Raw genomic sequence first — 16,823 nt, forward strand, 5'->3', positions numbered from 1 at the left:
CTGGGTGTAGTGCCACACGCCTGTAATCCCAGCTACTCAGGAGGCTGAGGCAGGAAAATCTCTTGAACCTCGGAGGCAGAGGCTGCAGTGCAGTGAGTTGAGACCATACCACTGCACTCCAGCCTGGACGAGAAACTGACACTCTGTCTAAAAAAAAAAGGAAATTCAGAGCTCCAACTCTAAAGGAAGAATAAGTATTTTTAAAGAAAGCCAACAATGACATGCCCTCCTCGCTGGGAATGACAGATAAGGGACAGAATTCCGACGGAACGGGGGAAGCGGTGGCTGGATGTGCCACAAACCAGCTCCCATTTTTCTCTCTCACCACACACTGACCAGATAGGCTCTTGAAACTGGGGTTTGGGTGGGGACATCCTTAAACACAGTAGGAAATACAGCAGAGTCCAGCATGCCGCAGACAGTCGAGACATGTCGGGGAGTGAGAGGGGACAGAGCATCCTGTGGTGAGGGCTTTGGGCTTGTTCCCTGAAGCTTCTTATTAGAAAAACAAGATGGAACGTAGATCACATCGCAGTCTTGATTGTAATGAACCTCAGCTGAATGTGCTGAGAGCAGGTTATCTGATCTAATGTGGACTTTGAGGCATTTTGAAATAAAAAATAAAATCCAGGGAGATTTTTGTTTTTAAAATTCCTGTGGTTGTTTGCGAAACCGCAAAATAGAGGGCCACCAGCCAGACACTCCAGACCACCTACAGAAAGAAAGTCTCAGGTATCACGAAGGTGAATCGCTAACAGTCGCTCTTTTCTCCTGGGTGCACAGCTTTGCGGCCATCCCCCCTGCCCCGTGAGACGGCAGAAGGATCGGCACCCCGTGTGGAACCTGCCTTGTGTCCCTGAAGGTATGCAATGCAATCCCAACAGGCTCTTGACTCATTCCAGATATTAAAAATAGGTCATCACTTTCATGAGGTAATATTAAACCAACACTAAGAACTTCTGCAAGACCTTTTATATTACACAATAGAGTTAAAAACTGTAGTAAATGTTCAGATATTTAAATGAGCACCAAACACTACAAAATGCAACCAACATGGTTCTATTAAAAACTCTCTTCGACTATGGCATTCAAGGACAGAATACAATCTTTTTTTTTTTTTTTTTTTTTTTTTTTTACAAAGCAACTAATATAAAAATCTGCAAATGCCATAAATGCGTATCTAGACTATTCTTCTCATATAGGCATGTCATTAGATAGACTTTCTTTCAATTATTTCCTGAGGTATTTTTTGTGGTTTCCTTTTATGGTACTGCTAGATGCATTATTTTTGATCATCCTTTCCTAAAATGATTTAAAGACCTGCAAATAATTTTATTGCATAGGACACTATTCATGACACAGAAAATGGGAACTGCACGTGTGTGGCACTGGAACAAGTCTTACAAATAGTGCATTCTAAGAATCTGTTACATACATTTTTTACAGTTTATCTCTTGAAAAAATTTGAAGTTAAAGCTATGACTTAACTACGTACAGTGAAGCATTTTAGGAATGTCAAGAGATTCGAGAAGATGAATGATACAAAGAAAAAAAAGCCACCATTCTTGCCAGCTATATATTGTATTCCTTCAAAAGCAACTGTACATGCTGTCCTCAGTTCATAGTTAAATATTTCTACTAATCTGTTTTGGGAGAACAAATGTCTTTCAAGGTTTCAAGTTCCTCTATAAGCTTCTTGTTCTGGACTTCCAGCACTGCGACTCGGCTCTCCAGACATTTTACGTATTCTTTCTTTCGACGTCGACATTCTTTGGCAGCTTCCCTGAAAAAAGCAGAAGCAAAGGGCAAACAAAGCATTTTTTGCATGCTACTGACAAACAGATCAAAGTAAGCTCGGTAGGCAAGGGTGATCACGGCTGCATTCCACATCTGGGAACAACATTTTCAATTCAATTTCAAACACTAATCCAAACTGGATTCACAAGGGTCCTTTCCACACGTCCACAGTGCAGTCATTAGAACTGCTGCATGTCCTGCCTTGATTAGAGTTCACAGTAAACAAGGTCCAAGTCAAAGACAGTTACTCTGCTTTATGGCAATAAAGATCTTTGAGGGCCTTGAGTTCCTCAATGAGAGTCTTGTTTTGGTTTTCAAGCACAGCCACACGATTTTCAAGACATTTGACATATTCTTTCTTCTTCCTGCGACACTCCCGGGCAGCTTCCCTGGAACCAACACAAGGCAAATGACTACAGGAACAGCCTTCCAACACAGTCCACAGTGGCTCAGTGCACTTCTGCCCCCCGAACTCAACAGCCAACCGATCCTAGGCAAGGACTGGACAAACCCACGTAACAAACATAACCAGACATGTGCTTTTTGTAAGATAACTGTAAGCCAACAAGAATGACTTGAGAACACAATTCGCCCAGCGTTCATCACAAATGGTGTCTTCTTAGGGCACACATTCCACTGGTAACAACAATCAGAACTGTTTTCAGTAAACTACAATGGGACCACATCCCTGAATGGAATTTCTACAAAAACACTTATAGACCCTTTCAATTATCTTATTTTTGTCTGCCAAAAGGCACATATTCCAACATAATGAGTTAATTTGATTATAAGTTAAAATGATTATAAGAATCCTTAAAAGCCTTAAATGTCAACACTGGAGATTCTTAGTCTTCAGACCAAATCTCAGTAAAACAAGATCAATCGTGACTCCAAGATACAGTTTATTGGCTAGAAAATACAGCATGGATAAATCGTAACAATGAAAAAAAGATGTGCATTTTTATAAACCAAAACGAATGGACGGTGCTTCTGAAAATTCAAGAACAAGGCGGCTACAAAGACAACACTCAATAACCCAGGCAATTTAAACCCACGAATGTGAGACCACCACAATTACAATAATAAAGAAGCTACTGAGTTACTCTGGGGCACATTTCAAGACTGTTTTCCAATCACATGCATTTAATATCCAATATTTTGAATTTTAAAGCACTATAAGCCCAAACTGAAAGAACAGACCAGTAGCCAAAGCAACAACACAAATAGATGAGTTGAGTTCGTCATTTTCATGTGTGACCCCACAAAACAATAAAGATAGCCAACATTTCTCTTTGTCTTTCTTTCAGGGTGGGAGGGATGGGAACTACTTCCCTTAACTCCTCTATAGAAGATACCCTTTGGCCTCATTTTGGAGGATTCAGTTCTAGAATAACTGCCTTTGAGGTAGATCACCCTTCATATCAAAAAAGCCTACACTGAAACAGATATCATCATTCACATATGTTAACAAAAGCAGTGCTGAATGTCTAAACACCAGGTTCTGTAATGCAGATTAGCATCCTGATCCACATGTGATACGTACATGATTTTTTTTTTTTAAGATAACTGACTCCCACTGACTGGATATCTGTGTTTTCACTGTGGAAGCGTGAGTCAGCAAAGAAGAACCTTGAAATCCAAATGAACTGCAGGAAAAGATCAACCCTTGCTTCCTAGCCAGGAACAATGGACTCACCCTGTGAACTCACAAAGTTCTCAGACTTCTCAGATGGTTAACAAAAAAATTAAAAATATAGAATTGAATGTTATAGTGACTAATTTAATTTAAATGATGCACATGGAAAAGTTAAGAATAAATCCACACACACATTTGCCACTTTGGAAACATAATTCAACTCTTTTCCACAAAGAAACTGAAATTCATTTATGAATACCAAGGTTTTCATGGTTAAACTATATTAAATTCTAGACCTAGAAGGAAGATAGTCATTTTACAAAACAGGTTACCATTCAATGAAAAACTTAAAGACCTAATAGCAGTGCTGTGGGTATTTAATCTTTAAAATTTTATTTACCAAGTTATTATAAATATCCATACTTCATATTTCACATTTGAGTGTGTGTGTGTGCGTGTGTGTGCACGTGCACACGTTATGAGAGTCAAAATGTCCCAGGCACAAAGCTTTTCATAATCGTATCAGTAGATGGTACATTCCTAAGTACTCCTCAGCCATGGAAAACACCTGTTTCTTCTATTAATAGTGAGCTCAGTTTTCAGGCTTGCATGTTTCTGGGTATATCCTTAGCATAGAGAGGAAATACAAGGCAAGGAGGAAACTGACAAGGATGGAAAGAAATAAAAACTGTTGCTAGACTGGCAGAAATACAATATAATGAAAGATGTGTGAAATACAATATAATGAAATATATGTGTGTTCTGATTACCTGGTTATAATAGATATGCACATCAAAGTCTTTACCAGTATGTTTCTGTATTCCGTATCAGATTGCAAAGATGGAATGTTACTATTTTATCAGCAAGGTATTAAAATGCATTTATAAACTCTTCTTGGCTTCATTCATGAATAAACGTGTTAGCAATTAAAAAAAAAAATGATGCCAACCGAAGAATAAAAAGAGAATACGTAAGAGATCTTTCTGTGAATTACTAAAGCCTACATACTTTCCCATGAAGTGAAATCTGCAGGTTATAACAGGGTATTTTCGAGGTGCCAGATGCTAGTATAGAGGACAGTCTCTGGAATAAAGACTGCCTGGTTGCCCATCCTGGTTCTGCCCAGTTTGGGCCACGTGATCTTGACCAACTTATTCCTTAACCTCTCTGAACCTCTGGTCCTCCTGAGTAAACTGGGGATAATAATGACCTACACTCATGTAAACATTAAAGACACAGTAGAAATAAAGCATTTAAAACCTGCTAAACAGATAATGAGCAACCTAACAGCCATGTATCATCTGCTTTTCTCTTGTCCTGCTCTGAACCTTTCTCAGAATCCTTTACAGCTAGGGACTAAAGACCTACTTCTAACCAATGACATGTAGGTGAAAGTTGCCGGGTCTTCCAGGAAAGGTGTGCAGTTGGGCTAGACCTCAACCAGCCCCAGTTTTGGCTCTCGCCCTTCCTCCTTATTCCTGTCTGAGGCGGTGCCTGGAGGTTCAGCCGCCGGGCTGTGATCATAAGAATGAATGGCACATGCTGAAATGACAGGCAGGGAGCGGGGGCCCTCGATGACACTGCCGAGTCTCTGTCCTGGCTGCACACAGTGAGGACATTATTTGACACTCAGGGATAAGGTGACAAGGCTACTGGGAAACTCCAAGACAATTCTGTTCCTTTTGAAAAGATTAATTGGCACCATAATCCATGATAAAAAAACTAAACCAAGAAATAATATACAAGTTAGATAAAATAAAATTGTATTTCTGTTTAAATTTTTTTTAAAGTTTGGAAAATAGCATTTTCTACTATGTTGTTTAAAAAATAAAATTACACAGATACGGAGCAAGAAAAAGTGAGAAAAAGTGAGAGCAGACTGGAAGTACTTATAACAGGAGGTGTCGTTATGTGGTTAGAGACATGGGTGATTGTAATTCTTTTTGTTATTTTATATTTGCACTTGACTAGAATTTATCAGATTAAATACGTATTGCAGTGTAATAGAGGGAAAAAGTTACAAAATAGATAAAAGGAAACTACATGTAGAAAATGTAGAAAACAAACGCTTAACTTACACTTAAATTTATTTTGCTCATAGAGAAGCTAAAAAATTATATTCATCACCTACTTCACAAAGTAAATACAAAATACAAAATAGCCCTTTATAATGAAGTCCTTTCATCATTAATTTAAAAACTTACTGTATCTTTTGACTATTACCCTTACAACATAGGGACGTAACTTCTGCTGATGAAATTGTTGCATGGCCAGGAACTCGGACTAGATGACTGTCTAATAACACACTCATACAGAGCACAAACCTACATGAAATGCCACATGTTATGTGAGAAACAAAGGAGAAACACTTTTTATCAACATTTACAGTTTATGAAAACTCATTTTTAAAAAGTGTCCTAGAAGTTACCAATTGCCTGTGAAACGTCTCACCTGTTCTTCATTAGCCTCAGCTCTCGTTTGCGTGTTGCTTCTTCTGCCAGCTGCTGGGGACTGTGCAAACTTCCGGGCGATGCAGCCATCACCACTCCCTGTGGCAAACCAGTAGTAGGAGCTCGGATCTGGTAAGTCGGCATGTCACCAGTGGCAGCTGCAGTAAAACAAAATATTTCAAGCTTACATAAAGAATTCATAATTTGCCATCTTACATAAAACTGACTTGGAAATGGTACACTTTTGACATGCCGTAAGAGGTAATCTTGTAATGTGTATGATAATTATTCTGAGCATTATAGCAATCTCAAGTACTAAAGATCTTCCTCAGCACTTAGAACAAGGTATTCGGCATGCTCTAAACATTTAAGGTAGAAAAGTGTCCTAATGCATTTTAGACAGGTTTTTATCAAAGGCAAAAGCCCACTCACTGCCTTTTCCATAGATAGCTCATTTAGCCTAAAATCAGTGGTGTGCTGATAAATATCTACAGTCCTCAGGGAAAAACAATTAAAAAGCCCTGATGTGTAGTGCTTGATAATTCTCATGATGTAAATACTTCCACTATGGCCAGTTTCAAGCGACCAACGTGACTTCACTGAGCACAGAGTTGAAAAGAGACACGCAGCATACAGACAGAACAGATGCCAGTACCCACAGAGCACAGAATACTTGGACATTCTGAGTTTTGAGTACGAATGTTTTTAATGTGTAAATATATTGTGTATGTATGTGTATATATGCATATGTATATACATAGATGCATGTATATATATATATACACATATATACACACACACACAATTTTTTTTTTTTTTTTTTTGAGACGGAGTTTCACTCTTGCTACCCAGGCTGGAGTGCAATGGCGCGATCTCAGCTCACCGCAACCTCTGCCTCCTGGGTTCAGGCAATTCTCCTGCCTCGGCCTCCTGAGTAGCTGGGATTACAGGCACGCGCCACCAGGCCCAGCTAATGTTTTTTGTATTTTTAGTAGAGACGGGGTTTCACCATGTTGACCAGGATGGTCTCGATCTCTTGACCTCGTGATCCACCCGCCCCTCAGCCTCCCAAAGTGCTGGGATTGCAGGCTTGAGCCACTGCGCCCGGCCTCACAATTTTTAATAATAGCTGTTTTACAAGCAGCTCACAAAGATACTGAATTTTTTTTTTTTAGGCAGAATCTTACTCAGTAGCCCCAGGCTGGAGTGCAGTGCCGCAATCTCGGCTCACTGTAACTTCCGCCTCCCCAGTTCAAGCGATTCTTGTACCTCAGCCTCCCAAGTAGCTGAGATTACGGGCATGCACCACCATGCCTGGTTATTTATATTTTTAGCAGACATGGGGTTTCACTATGGTGGCCAGGCTGGTCTCGAACTCCTGACCTCAAGTAATCCACCTGCCTCAGCATCCCAAAGTGTTGGGATTCCAGGCATGAGCCACCATACCCAGCCTGAAAATTTAACAGGCTCTAGCAAGCCAGCAGGAGCTGACGGCAGCACAGTACTGCAAAAATTTCCAGTAAGCAGAAGAGCTCCATCCTCTGAATGTTTCAGTTTAGAGATTTTCCTATACCCCATATCACGCCTGAAACAGACACTGAATGTCTTTAAGTGCAATTCTCATTACTAGAAAATGATTGAAGCACTGGAAGGAATTGAGCTCACTGCAGCTTCAGTAAAGAAACAAACAAACAACAACAACCACCACCCAGCAAAGCTCTGCTTAAACCTAGTTTCTCTGGGGAAAGATAATTTTTGTCTTTCTTAGGTTTCCTAGCAAAATAATACTTCTGTAAATATTCATTTAAAAATATTGTCTAAGCATAGTATTATCATACAGTTAAAAGACAGCATTTAATATTTACTTAGTGTTCAGGTCGAATACTAAAAGTAAGCTCTCAAAGTTTCTTAATTTATATTCAAAATTTGCCTATCTACAGCAAGAAACATAGCTTCCTAGAAAAGACAGATGGATTTGAGTGATAAAACGTTTCTCCCACCAACGCTTCAACATTGAGAACGTATGGTCGAGAGTTAGTTTGTCACTCTGATGAGACATTACAAAATACATACTCTCTCAAAGCTAAGTGCAAGAAAAAGATTTCTTAAAGTTATCAAATCCTATAAATATTGTCTGAACTAAATTCCAATCAAAAGAAAATACAGCACTTCTCTATTTCATGAAAATGTATCATACCCATTGAATAAGAAGTGAAATTTCACCCACGGAGACAAAAACTTTGTTAGCTAAATAGGATATTATCACTGAAAATGGCCAAGCAGTCTTAAAAAGTTAAACAAAGATTAACTGATCTATGTGCTTCTATTTGGGTATATGCCACAATTTTTCCCTCTTAAGGCTTGAGAATTAGGTGAAAGAATACAACAAAAACATGGCTTTCACCGGGCGCGGTGGCTCACGCCTGTAATCCCAGCACTTTGGGAGGCCAAGTTGGGCAGATCACCTGAGGTCAGGAGTTTGAGATCAGCCTGACCAACACAGAGAAAACCCCATCTCTACTAAAAATACAAAATTAGCCAGGCGTGGTGGCACATGCCTGTAATCCCAGCTACCTGGGAGGCTGAGGCAGGAGAATTGCTTGAACCCGGGAGGTAGAGGTTGCGGTGAGCCAAGATCGCACCACTGCACTCCAGCCTGGGCAACAAGAGTGAAACTCTGTCTCAAGACAAAACAAAACAAAAAACATGGCTTTCAAAGAAGCTCACTTAAAGATTTTTGAAGAATAAAAATATTTATAAGGTTGTACTGTCTTTTCCTTCTACATGTAATTTTAAAACATTGGTGATAGGTAATCATTGTGATTAGTCATCAGCATATGAATAAACTTGGGAAAAGTCCTATTTTTGTGACTATCCAAAATAATGTATACACAGATAACTCAGTATGACTCGTACAAAACTGTGTAGCTTTGAGAGAGTTAAGGAGGTCATGTTAAGCCTGTTATAAACTAACTTAAGAGACTATTTAAAATATCTTCTTCATCGTATTGTCGGAGGAGATGGAGTGGAGCAGAGAACAACATAGCTCTCCTCTCTTCTCCTCACCCATATCCAGGGAAGAAGGTTGTGGTATAAGAAAGGCTGAAACAATGGAACAGCTGGAGGCACCTAGGCCTTCTAAAATTGTAATTGCCAGAGACAGACGAGAAGTTTACATGACACCAGGGTGACACGTGCAGGCAGCATGGATGCTAGGATCATTCTTTCCAAACACTGCCCACACAGATATGCAATAAAATTAATAGGTAGGGAGGGGCTCATTACAGTCTAGTTCTGTAGACATTTGCTCTTTTCTGTAACATAAAGTTAGAGCAGGATGCTTCCATGATAAACAAAAGCCAGTTTTGTTAAAAAAAAAAAACATTTTTTTTTAAAGGGGTGAGTGGAAATAGTCACAGATGAAAAATAAAGTTCAAGGCCAGACATGGTAGCTCATGCCTGTAATTCCAGCATTTTGGAAGGCCAAGGTGGGAGGTTCACTTGAGCCCAGGAGTTCAAGACCAGCCTGGGCAACATGGTGAAACCTGGTCTCTACAATAAATTTAAAAATTAGCCAGGTATGGTGGTGCGCATCTGTGGCTCCAGTGTCTGAGCTGGGAAGATCATGTGAGCCCAGGAGGTTGAGGCTGCAGTGAGCCATGATCATGCTACTGCACTCCAGCCTGAGGGGCAGAGTAAGACCCTGTCTCAGGGGGGAAAAAGAAAAGAAAGAAGAAGTTCATTAATTGGCCTTGTATTTATCAGAAATGGTTCTAAACAACTCTTGACTGTTTCTAGAAGCAACAACCACCCTCAAGGAACCAAATTTGGCACCATGAAGAATAATGGCAATTCCAAAATAAGAATTCTTGAAAACATTTTGAGCAATAGCTCAGAAAAAATACCACTTTAAAACAACTTGGAAGGGGATGATATATTCAGATGCATTCGTTCTGAGATGTTTGGTGACTGGGTTTTATTGTAATTTTTCAGAGGTATCATATATTAATTTTATCTCCCTCAATAAAATCAAAATGAAAGCACATTAATTCAAGCCATAAACAGGAATTAGTATAAATTAGTAGGAATTTCTAAATTTCTATTATATCCCAAAGGATCTATAAGGTGGTATACTTCTAATGGTCAGCGGACAAACCCCATATACTCAAATATAATCTTATTAGCAAAGTACATTTAAAAATATATGGGCAAAGATAGCTATGCACAGTGGCTCATGCCTGTAATCCCAGCTTCTTCAGAGGCTGAGGCAGCCCAGGAGTTCACTCGGGCCCAGGAGTTCAAGTCCAGCCTGGGCAACATAGTATGATGCTGTCTCTTAAAAAAATAAAGATACAAAGATAATCTCTTATTTTGAGAAAATCTAAATGTCGCAAAGTTTTATTTTTAAAACAAGTTATAGGCCGGGTGTGGCGGCTCACACCTGTAATCCCAGCACTTTGGGAGGCCGAGGCGGGTGGATCACCTGAGGTCAGAGGTTTGAGACCAGCCCAGCCAACATCATGAAACCCCGTCTCTACTAAAAACACACAAAAAAATTAGCTGGGCATGGTGGTGCATGTCTGTAGTCCCAGCTACTCGGGAGGCTGAGGCAGCGGAATACTTTGAACCCAGGAGGCAGAGGTTGCAGCGAGCCAAGATCCCACCACTGCACTCCAGCCTGGGTGACAGAGAGAGACTCCATCTCAAAACAAAACAAACAAAAAAACAAGTTATAAAAAAAAGTATGTATCTTAGTCAGCTTTAAATTTCCAATATTATGAATTCCATGGAAATTTAAAGTAGATAATATACCAAGGATCACAGTTCTAAAAATCGTGTATTCTCTGATGACACACTGCTATTCCTGTACTCTTATAAAGGCCAATTCCTGTCCCATTTAACTACTGAAGGTGTCCAATTACTTTTTATTCTAGAATTTTCATATTCTGAATATATATGGGTTATCAGTGGGGAATTAAAAATCGTGACTGAAAAAAGATTGTTAAGATGTTTGCACACTAACTTCATTCTCAGGAAAGCAGAAACTTTAGGACACATCAGGGTTAGTATATTTTTTACCCCAGAATCTAGCACAGTACTTGGCATGTAACGGGTGCTTCACGAGTTTATGTGTGCTGTAGGAAGTAACATTTGAACTTCCGAGGGTTCTGCACAAGGCTGATATCATTTGGAATGTTTAAAATAAGCAGTCTTTCTTACAACTTACAGTATAGCAGCTAAACCTTTACCTTTAAGATGGAAAGCCCTACAAGATGCGATATGTCTCTTCAAAGTGCCCTTTCTTGATAAAGGCATTATTTCTTAAATCTTCCTTAGATGCGCTTTAGATAAGTCTAACATAGCATTTTAAAGGCAAAGGCATTCTCATTATATGTTTCCATCTAGCTCCTGACATGAAAGCATTTTCTTTTTAGGTTCAGTATCAAATATTTCATGGGAAAAGAAAATTCCTAGAACTCTCAATTTTGGTCATTAACTTCATACCTCTCTTTGCAAGCTTTAAACACGGTACAGCAGAAAAAGCATGGGGTTTGGAGTCTGGGTTCTAGTCCAGCTCTGCCACTTACCAGCCATGTGACTTGGGGCAAGTTCAGTTTCCTCATCTGTAAAATGATACAGTATCTCATTTAATACCCACAATAAACCCTGTAATGTATGTCAAAGTGTCTAGCACAGCACCTGGCATATGGCAGGCACTCTGCAAATGTTACTTCCCTTCCTCTTCCCCTCCTTAAGTTCTGAAAGACAACGTTCCAAATTATGCTTACACTGCATATTAGTTAAAAGGCATATAACATCCATAAATATATTTCCCCCTGGAATTTCCCTTCTAACAAACCCAAAGAATCAAAAGGTATGGCTCTTATTATTTTGTTAAAAAAATCTATTAAACACTTTTATATGTTGTTATATCCCTTTAGAGAATACATAAAGATAATGTAAGATGTCTTTTTCAATGTATGTAATCATTTATAACAGAACCTCCAACGGCCAAAGATATACTCTTGTCAGACTGGTTAGAAGAAAACTGAAAAATACCCACAAGTCAGAGTAGGAAACAAAGACACAAACAAGAAACCCAGCCAAGTACCTAGGCTGGTAACTTCCACAGTTAAACGACTTCTCAACACCCCAAATGATGCTGATTTTATTCAACTGGTTATTTATTAAGATATCTGTAGTCCTGAGCACACAGGCTGAATTTAAAGAAACATTTTTACATAGAGAGTTCCTGCTTTCGTATGCCATTTCACAGTGCTGCACGAATCCTAAATACACCTTTAAGTAAGCAGCAGAGGTTAAGTTAGACGTCACACTTCTAAGTAGCGGGCTTCTGTCCCTAACTCGGGTGACTGCTGACATCACCATCACTGGTGTGTTTCTCTTCCTCTGTGCCGCCACCTGCTCCTCCTACCCAGATCCTCCATCTCTACGCCTGGTGTCTCACCTACCAAAAACGTTCCCTTCTCCGCGAAAATTAGATCCTGCATGAAAGTAGGATCAGTGCTATTTAAGCACTGATCACTTTCAAATTTGCTACAATCACTGTGACACAAAGACCACATAGAACAGACCCACCAAAATCTTTTCAGCTTTATTGAGGTATAATTGAGAAAGCTGTATATACTCAGTACAATGTGATGCTTTCACATATGTGTACATTATGAAACTATTACCACAATCCAGCTAAGTAAGTTACATAGAAGGGACCTTTTAAAGTTGTTTAGCATGTGCAAATCTACGAGTCGGTCTATATAAAAGATGGGAAATTAGGAACACCAAAATTTAGTGTTCTATATAATAGCAAATATATGCTCTCCTGTCCTATGACAGTAATAATAATCTATAAAAAATTCAATTTTAGGTTGGGCGTGGTGGTTCACACCAGTAATCCAGCACTTTTGGGAGGCTGAGGCAGGCAGATTGAGGTCAGGAGTTCAAGACCAGCCTGACCAACATGGTGAAACCCCGTCTCTACTAAAAATACAAAATTAGCCGAGTGTGGTGGTGAGTGCTTGTAATCCCAGCTACTTGGGAGGCTGAGGTAGGAGAATCGCTTGAATGCGGGAGGCAGAGGTTACAGTGAGCCAAGATCGTGCCACTGCACTCCAGCCTGGGGAACAAGAGCGAAACTCTGTCTGAAAAAAAAATTCCACGTTAATGACTTAAAATGATGCTAACCTCATTTTATATGTTTTATAAGCAGGACACTGTATTCGTGTGTCAGTGCCAGGAGTTCTGAGGAGTCACATAATGCGCTATGAACAGAACCCGAGGGTTCCAAAGACTCGAATGGGCTCACCACTTGCTAGCTCTGTAAACTTGGAAGTCATTTACCCCGTCCGACCTGGGTGTAGATGGATGTGTGTCAGTGAGAATGCCTGTAAACTGCCTTTTTTAGCATTTAAGCACGTTTCCTAGTAAGGCCTACTTGATCCCTTTACCTGCTTCCGTGTCACTCACAATCAGATAGTTTCTTTGACGGCACTTTCTACAGTTTGTATTCATGTTTATTTGTAACATTAAGTGATTTTTTATTTGAAAGTTTATATAAATGCAAAGTATATTTTGTTAGCATATAAATGAATATATTTGCCTAATATATTCATATAGGCAAATAAAACACAGCAAAGTAAAACAAATATCTGAAATTACATTTCAGTATACATTTTTCAAAGATTGTAGGAAAACAGTGTAAGAATAATTTCCAGGCCGGGCGTGGTGGCTCAAGCCTGTAATCCCAGTACTTTGGGAGGCCGAGGCGGGTGGATCACGAGGTCAAGAGATCGAGACCATCCTGGTCAACATGGTGAAACCCCGTCTCTACTAAAACTACAAAAAATCAGCTGGGCATGGTGGCACGTGCCTGTAATCCCAGCTACTCAGGAGGCTGAGGCAGGAGAATTGCCTGAACCCAGGAGGCGGAGGTTGCGGTGAGCCGAGATCGCGCCATTGCACTCCAGCCTGGGTAACATGAGCAAAACTCCGTCTTAAAAAAAAAAAAAAAGAATAATTTCCAATTTCACCTGCAGATTTGGTTTACTGAATCTTAAAGTAGACAAAAGACTTGTTATTTTCACTTCCAAAATGATTATAACTTGTTCAGCTACCAACTTCAAGAAGATGTTACAACCTAAATGAAATTATTCTTTTATGTAAAAATTTCTAAGCAAAAATCATTGCTAATAGCCTCCTTTCACAAAGATGATATATATCCTTATTCTCATGCATCAAATACTAAGATACTAGTTTTCCAAATTTGTTGGAAAGTTCATTTTTAACAATTCAGAAATCCAGCCAGAATACAACTTCAGATTCAGAATCTAAAAGATATGAAATTATGCTCCTAACAGAATCAGCTTATGAATAATACAAAAGACAATTTCTAGTAAAAATTATGTTTTTTAATAAAATAGAATTTTATTAAATTTCTAATAAAAATTAGTAAATTATGCCCCACAAAATCAATAATATAATTTCATAAACTATAATCATCTACTTTTTCTTTGAGATGGAGTCTCGCTCTGTCACCCAGCCTGGAGTCCAGTGGCATGATCTCGGCTCACTGCAACCTCCACCTCCTGGGTTCAAGCGATTCTCTTGCCTCAGCCTCCTGAGTAGCTGGGATTTCAGGCATGTGCCACAACGCCTGGCTAATTTTTGTATTTTTAGTAGAGATGGGGTTTCACCATGTTGGTCAGGCTGGTCTCAAACTTCTGACCTCGTGATCCACCTGCCTCGGCCTCCCAAAGTGCTGGGATTACAGGTGTGAGTCACCATGGCTGGCCAGTCATTTACTTTTTATATTTCACTTCATGATCCTCTAAGTAAATGCTGCTAAAATCTTTTCCAGGCCAGCCATTAGTGCTAGGAGCCTGATTTCAATCTAGATCAGAGTTTTTCAAACTGTAAGCTGTAGACCATTAATGGGTCATAAAGGAAATTTCATGGGTCAAGGATAGCATTTTTTAAAAAAAGGACAGAAAAGGAATTATGGGTACATCACGTAAGGATAAGAGTTATATCTGAAACTTGTTTTTATATAAATGTAGGGTACACACACACACGAGTCCACTATGTCATGATGTAATGTGGGTCATGGTTGAAAAGTCTGCAAGCCACTAACCTAGATCCATCTACTTGGTCTGCCGATCCCACAGGGTTACCCCAGAACCGAGAGCCCAGAGGTCTGGTTCCTAAGTCTACTCTACTGCACATTCAAAAAAGTTCCTTAACCCTGTGCTCTTCTGGCTTTAAAAAATAAAGTAAAATTAAATCAAATTTAGTATTCATTTTTCAGACAGCACTGTTTCTGTAAGAACTGGCCAGATTTTTAAAAACATGATTTCCAAAGGCAAAATCAGGTCTTGTGAAAAAGTGCTCTATGTTGGTTGACATTTTAAAGTTTCAGCATTTTTACAAGTTTAAATTGACAAGGGAAAATAAATCATGGGTGGCATTACTGGTAGACCTGTGAACAAGACTCTTCAAGGATGTTATGTTCATTCTGTAAAAACAAATGTGAAAAATGTTCACTTATTTATATGTAGTGGTTAAAAATATACAGTCTTTTCACAGCATTTTATTTATCTTTTGTTGAGTCTTATGCTTAGGCAAGCCAAAGAGGGAATAGGAATGAAAGGCTTGGTAAAGAAAGATATAAACCAATAATTTTTAGAAAATGAATATATGTAAAAAAATGCCTTTTGGTTCTAAGAATCATATGACATGCAGTGTTTGAGATAATTTTAAGTTAATCTATATTTTATCAGAAATTCATCATTTGAGTTCTGCAATCTATTGAATGTCTAGAACTTCACAAAACTTCTTTGGGGAAAAAAATAACACAGTCTTAAAAACAATGTAATATAGGTTTTCCTTGCTCAAGACAATCCAGTGTTCCTACGCAGAAACAGGGCTGAGACCACTAACTGTGAAGAGCTAAATTGTAGTCAAGCCGTTAAAACCACCCACTCTTTCTTAATTCAACTGCAAATTCAGTATTGGGTTACAAACAAGACCACTGAATAAACAACGTTGCAAGCACACAAAGGTTAGTAACTAAGTCTTTCAAAATCACTGTTACCGAGAAAAGCAAACCGAGTGAAAAATTACCGATTACAAATTTAAATCCCAGAGGCTGGGAGAACAAGACCAGCACTTCCCTGAATGAACACTAGAGGGCGCGCTGAATCGCAAGTTCCTATAGATGGAGTTAGAGTAAAGAACCCACAGCCTATACATACATAGTCCATTTCTCACCAGGCACGTGCAGGGACGGCCTCAGGAGGAGGCTCCATCTTACCACTAAGCTGGCCAGACAACTCCTGAGTTCTGTTCATGCATTACAGTTTCGTGAAGTGTCCCCCTCTTCAAGCAGATACCCACCGCAAAAGAAATGTTAAAGTAAGGCTAACAAGAAAAGCTATTCAGTCTAAGAGGGAGCTTGGAGGCAGAGGCAGTGGTGAGCTAGTTAACTCCAAATCTGTCAGCAGCACTTGACAAAGCAGAAAGGAACTGACTAAATCACAACATGACTCGGAGCTGACGTCAATGTGCAGCTCGCTTGGAGTTTAACTTTTCCACTTCCCCTGCTGAAACACGATTCCAGGAAATGTAATGACATCAGCCCTTTGAACTCAATTTGCTGAGGAACAGACCATTTTAAATACAGGAGGAAAGAAACAAGTAGGCACACAAACATCCACAGCACGCGGGTTTTTCCTATTTTGTTTGGAGCTGCATTCGTCCACGGTAATGAAATCAGAATGTGAACCGTATATACTGTATGTTTAACCTGCAGCTAGGTTAAATCTGCAACAGGTTGCAGATGAAGTAATAGCTTATTTTAGTAGGGCGGAATGGTATGCACATGAAAGAGAGACAGAGAGAGAGGGAGGGCAGGAGGGGAGGGCAGG

General features: G+C 39.4%; 1 protein-coding gene across 28 annotated transcripts in view; it reads right to left on the minus strand.

Annotated features, from left to right (window-relative positions):
* Positions 1-954: 954 nt before the first annotated feature.
* CREM (cAMP responsive element modulator) overlaps positions 955-16,823 on the minus strand; it is an 83,075-nt gene continuing 67,206 nt past the window's right edge. For 13 of the 28 annotated variants that reach the window (XM_017535336.2, XM_017535330.2, XM_017535333.2 and 10 more), the window contains 2 exons: positions 5,885-6,041; positions 955-2,186 (listed from right to left, as the gene is read on the minus strand). In XM_017535336.2, the coding sequence (XP_017390825.1) occupies positions 2,042-2,186; positions 5,885-6,041 (302 nt within the window). In that variant the 3' untranslated portion in view covers positions 955-2,041. Of the gene's footprint in view, positions 2,187-5,884; positions 6,042-16,151; positions 16,476-16,823 lie in introns of those variants that run through there. The other 15 variants (XM_037740915.1, XM_017535337.2, XM_017535331.2 and 12 more) reach the window with 7 other exon arrangements.

Source organism: Cebus imitator, unplaced genomic scaffold, assembly GCF_001604975.1.
Source record: "Cebus imitator isolate Cc_AM_T3 unplaced genomic scaffold, Cebus_imitator-1.0 Scaffold92, whole genome shotgun sequence".
Taxonomy (NCBI): Eukaryota; Metazoa; Chordata; class Mammalia; order Primates; family Cebidae; genus Cebus; species Cebus imitator.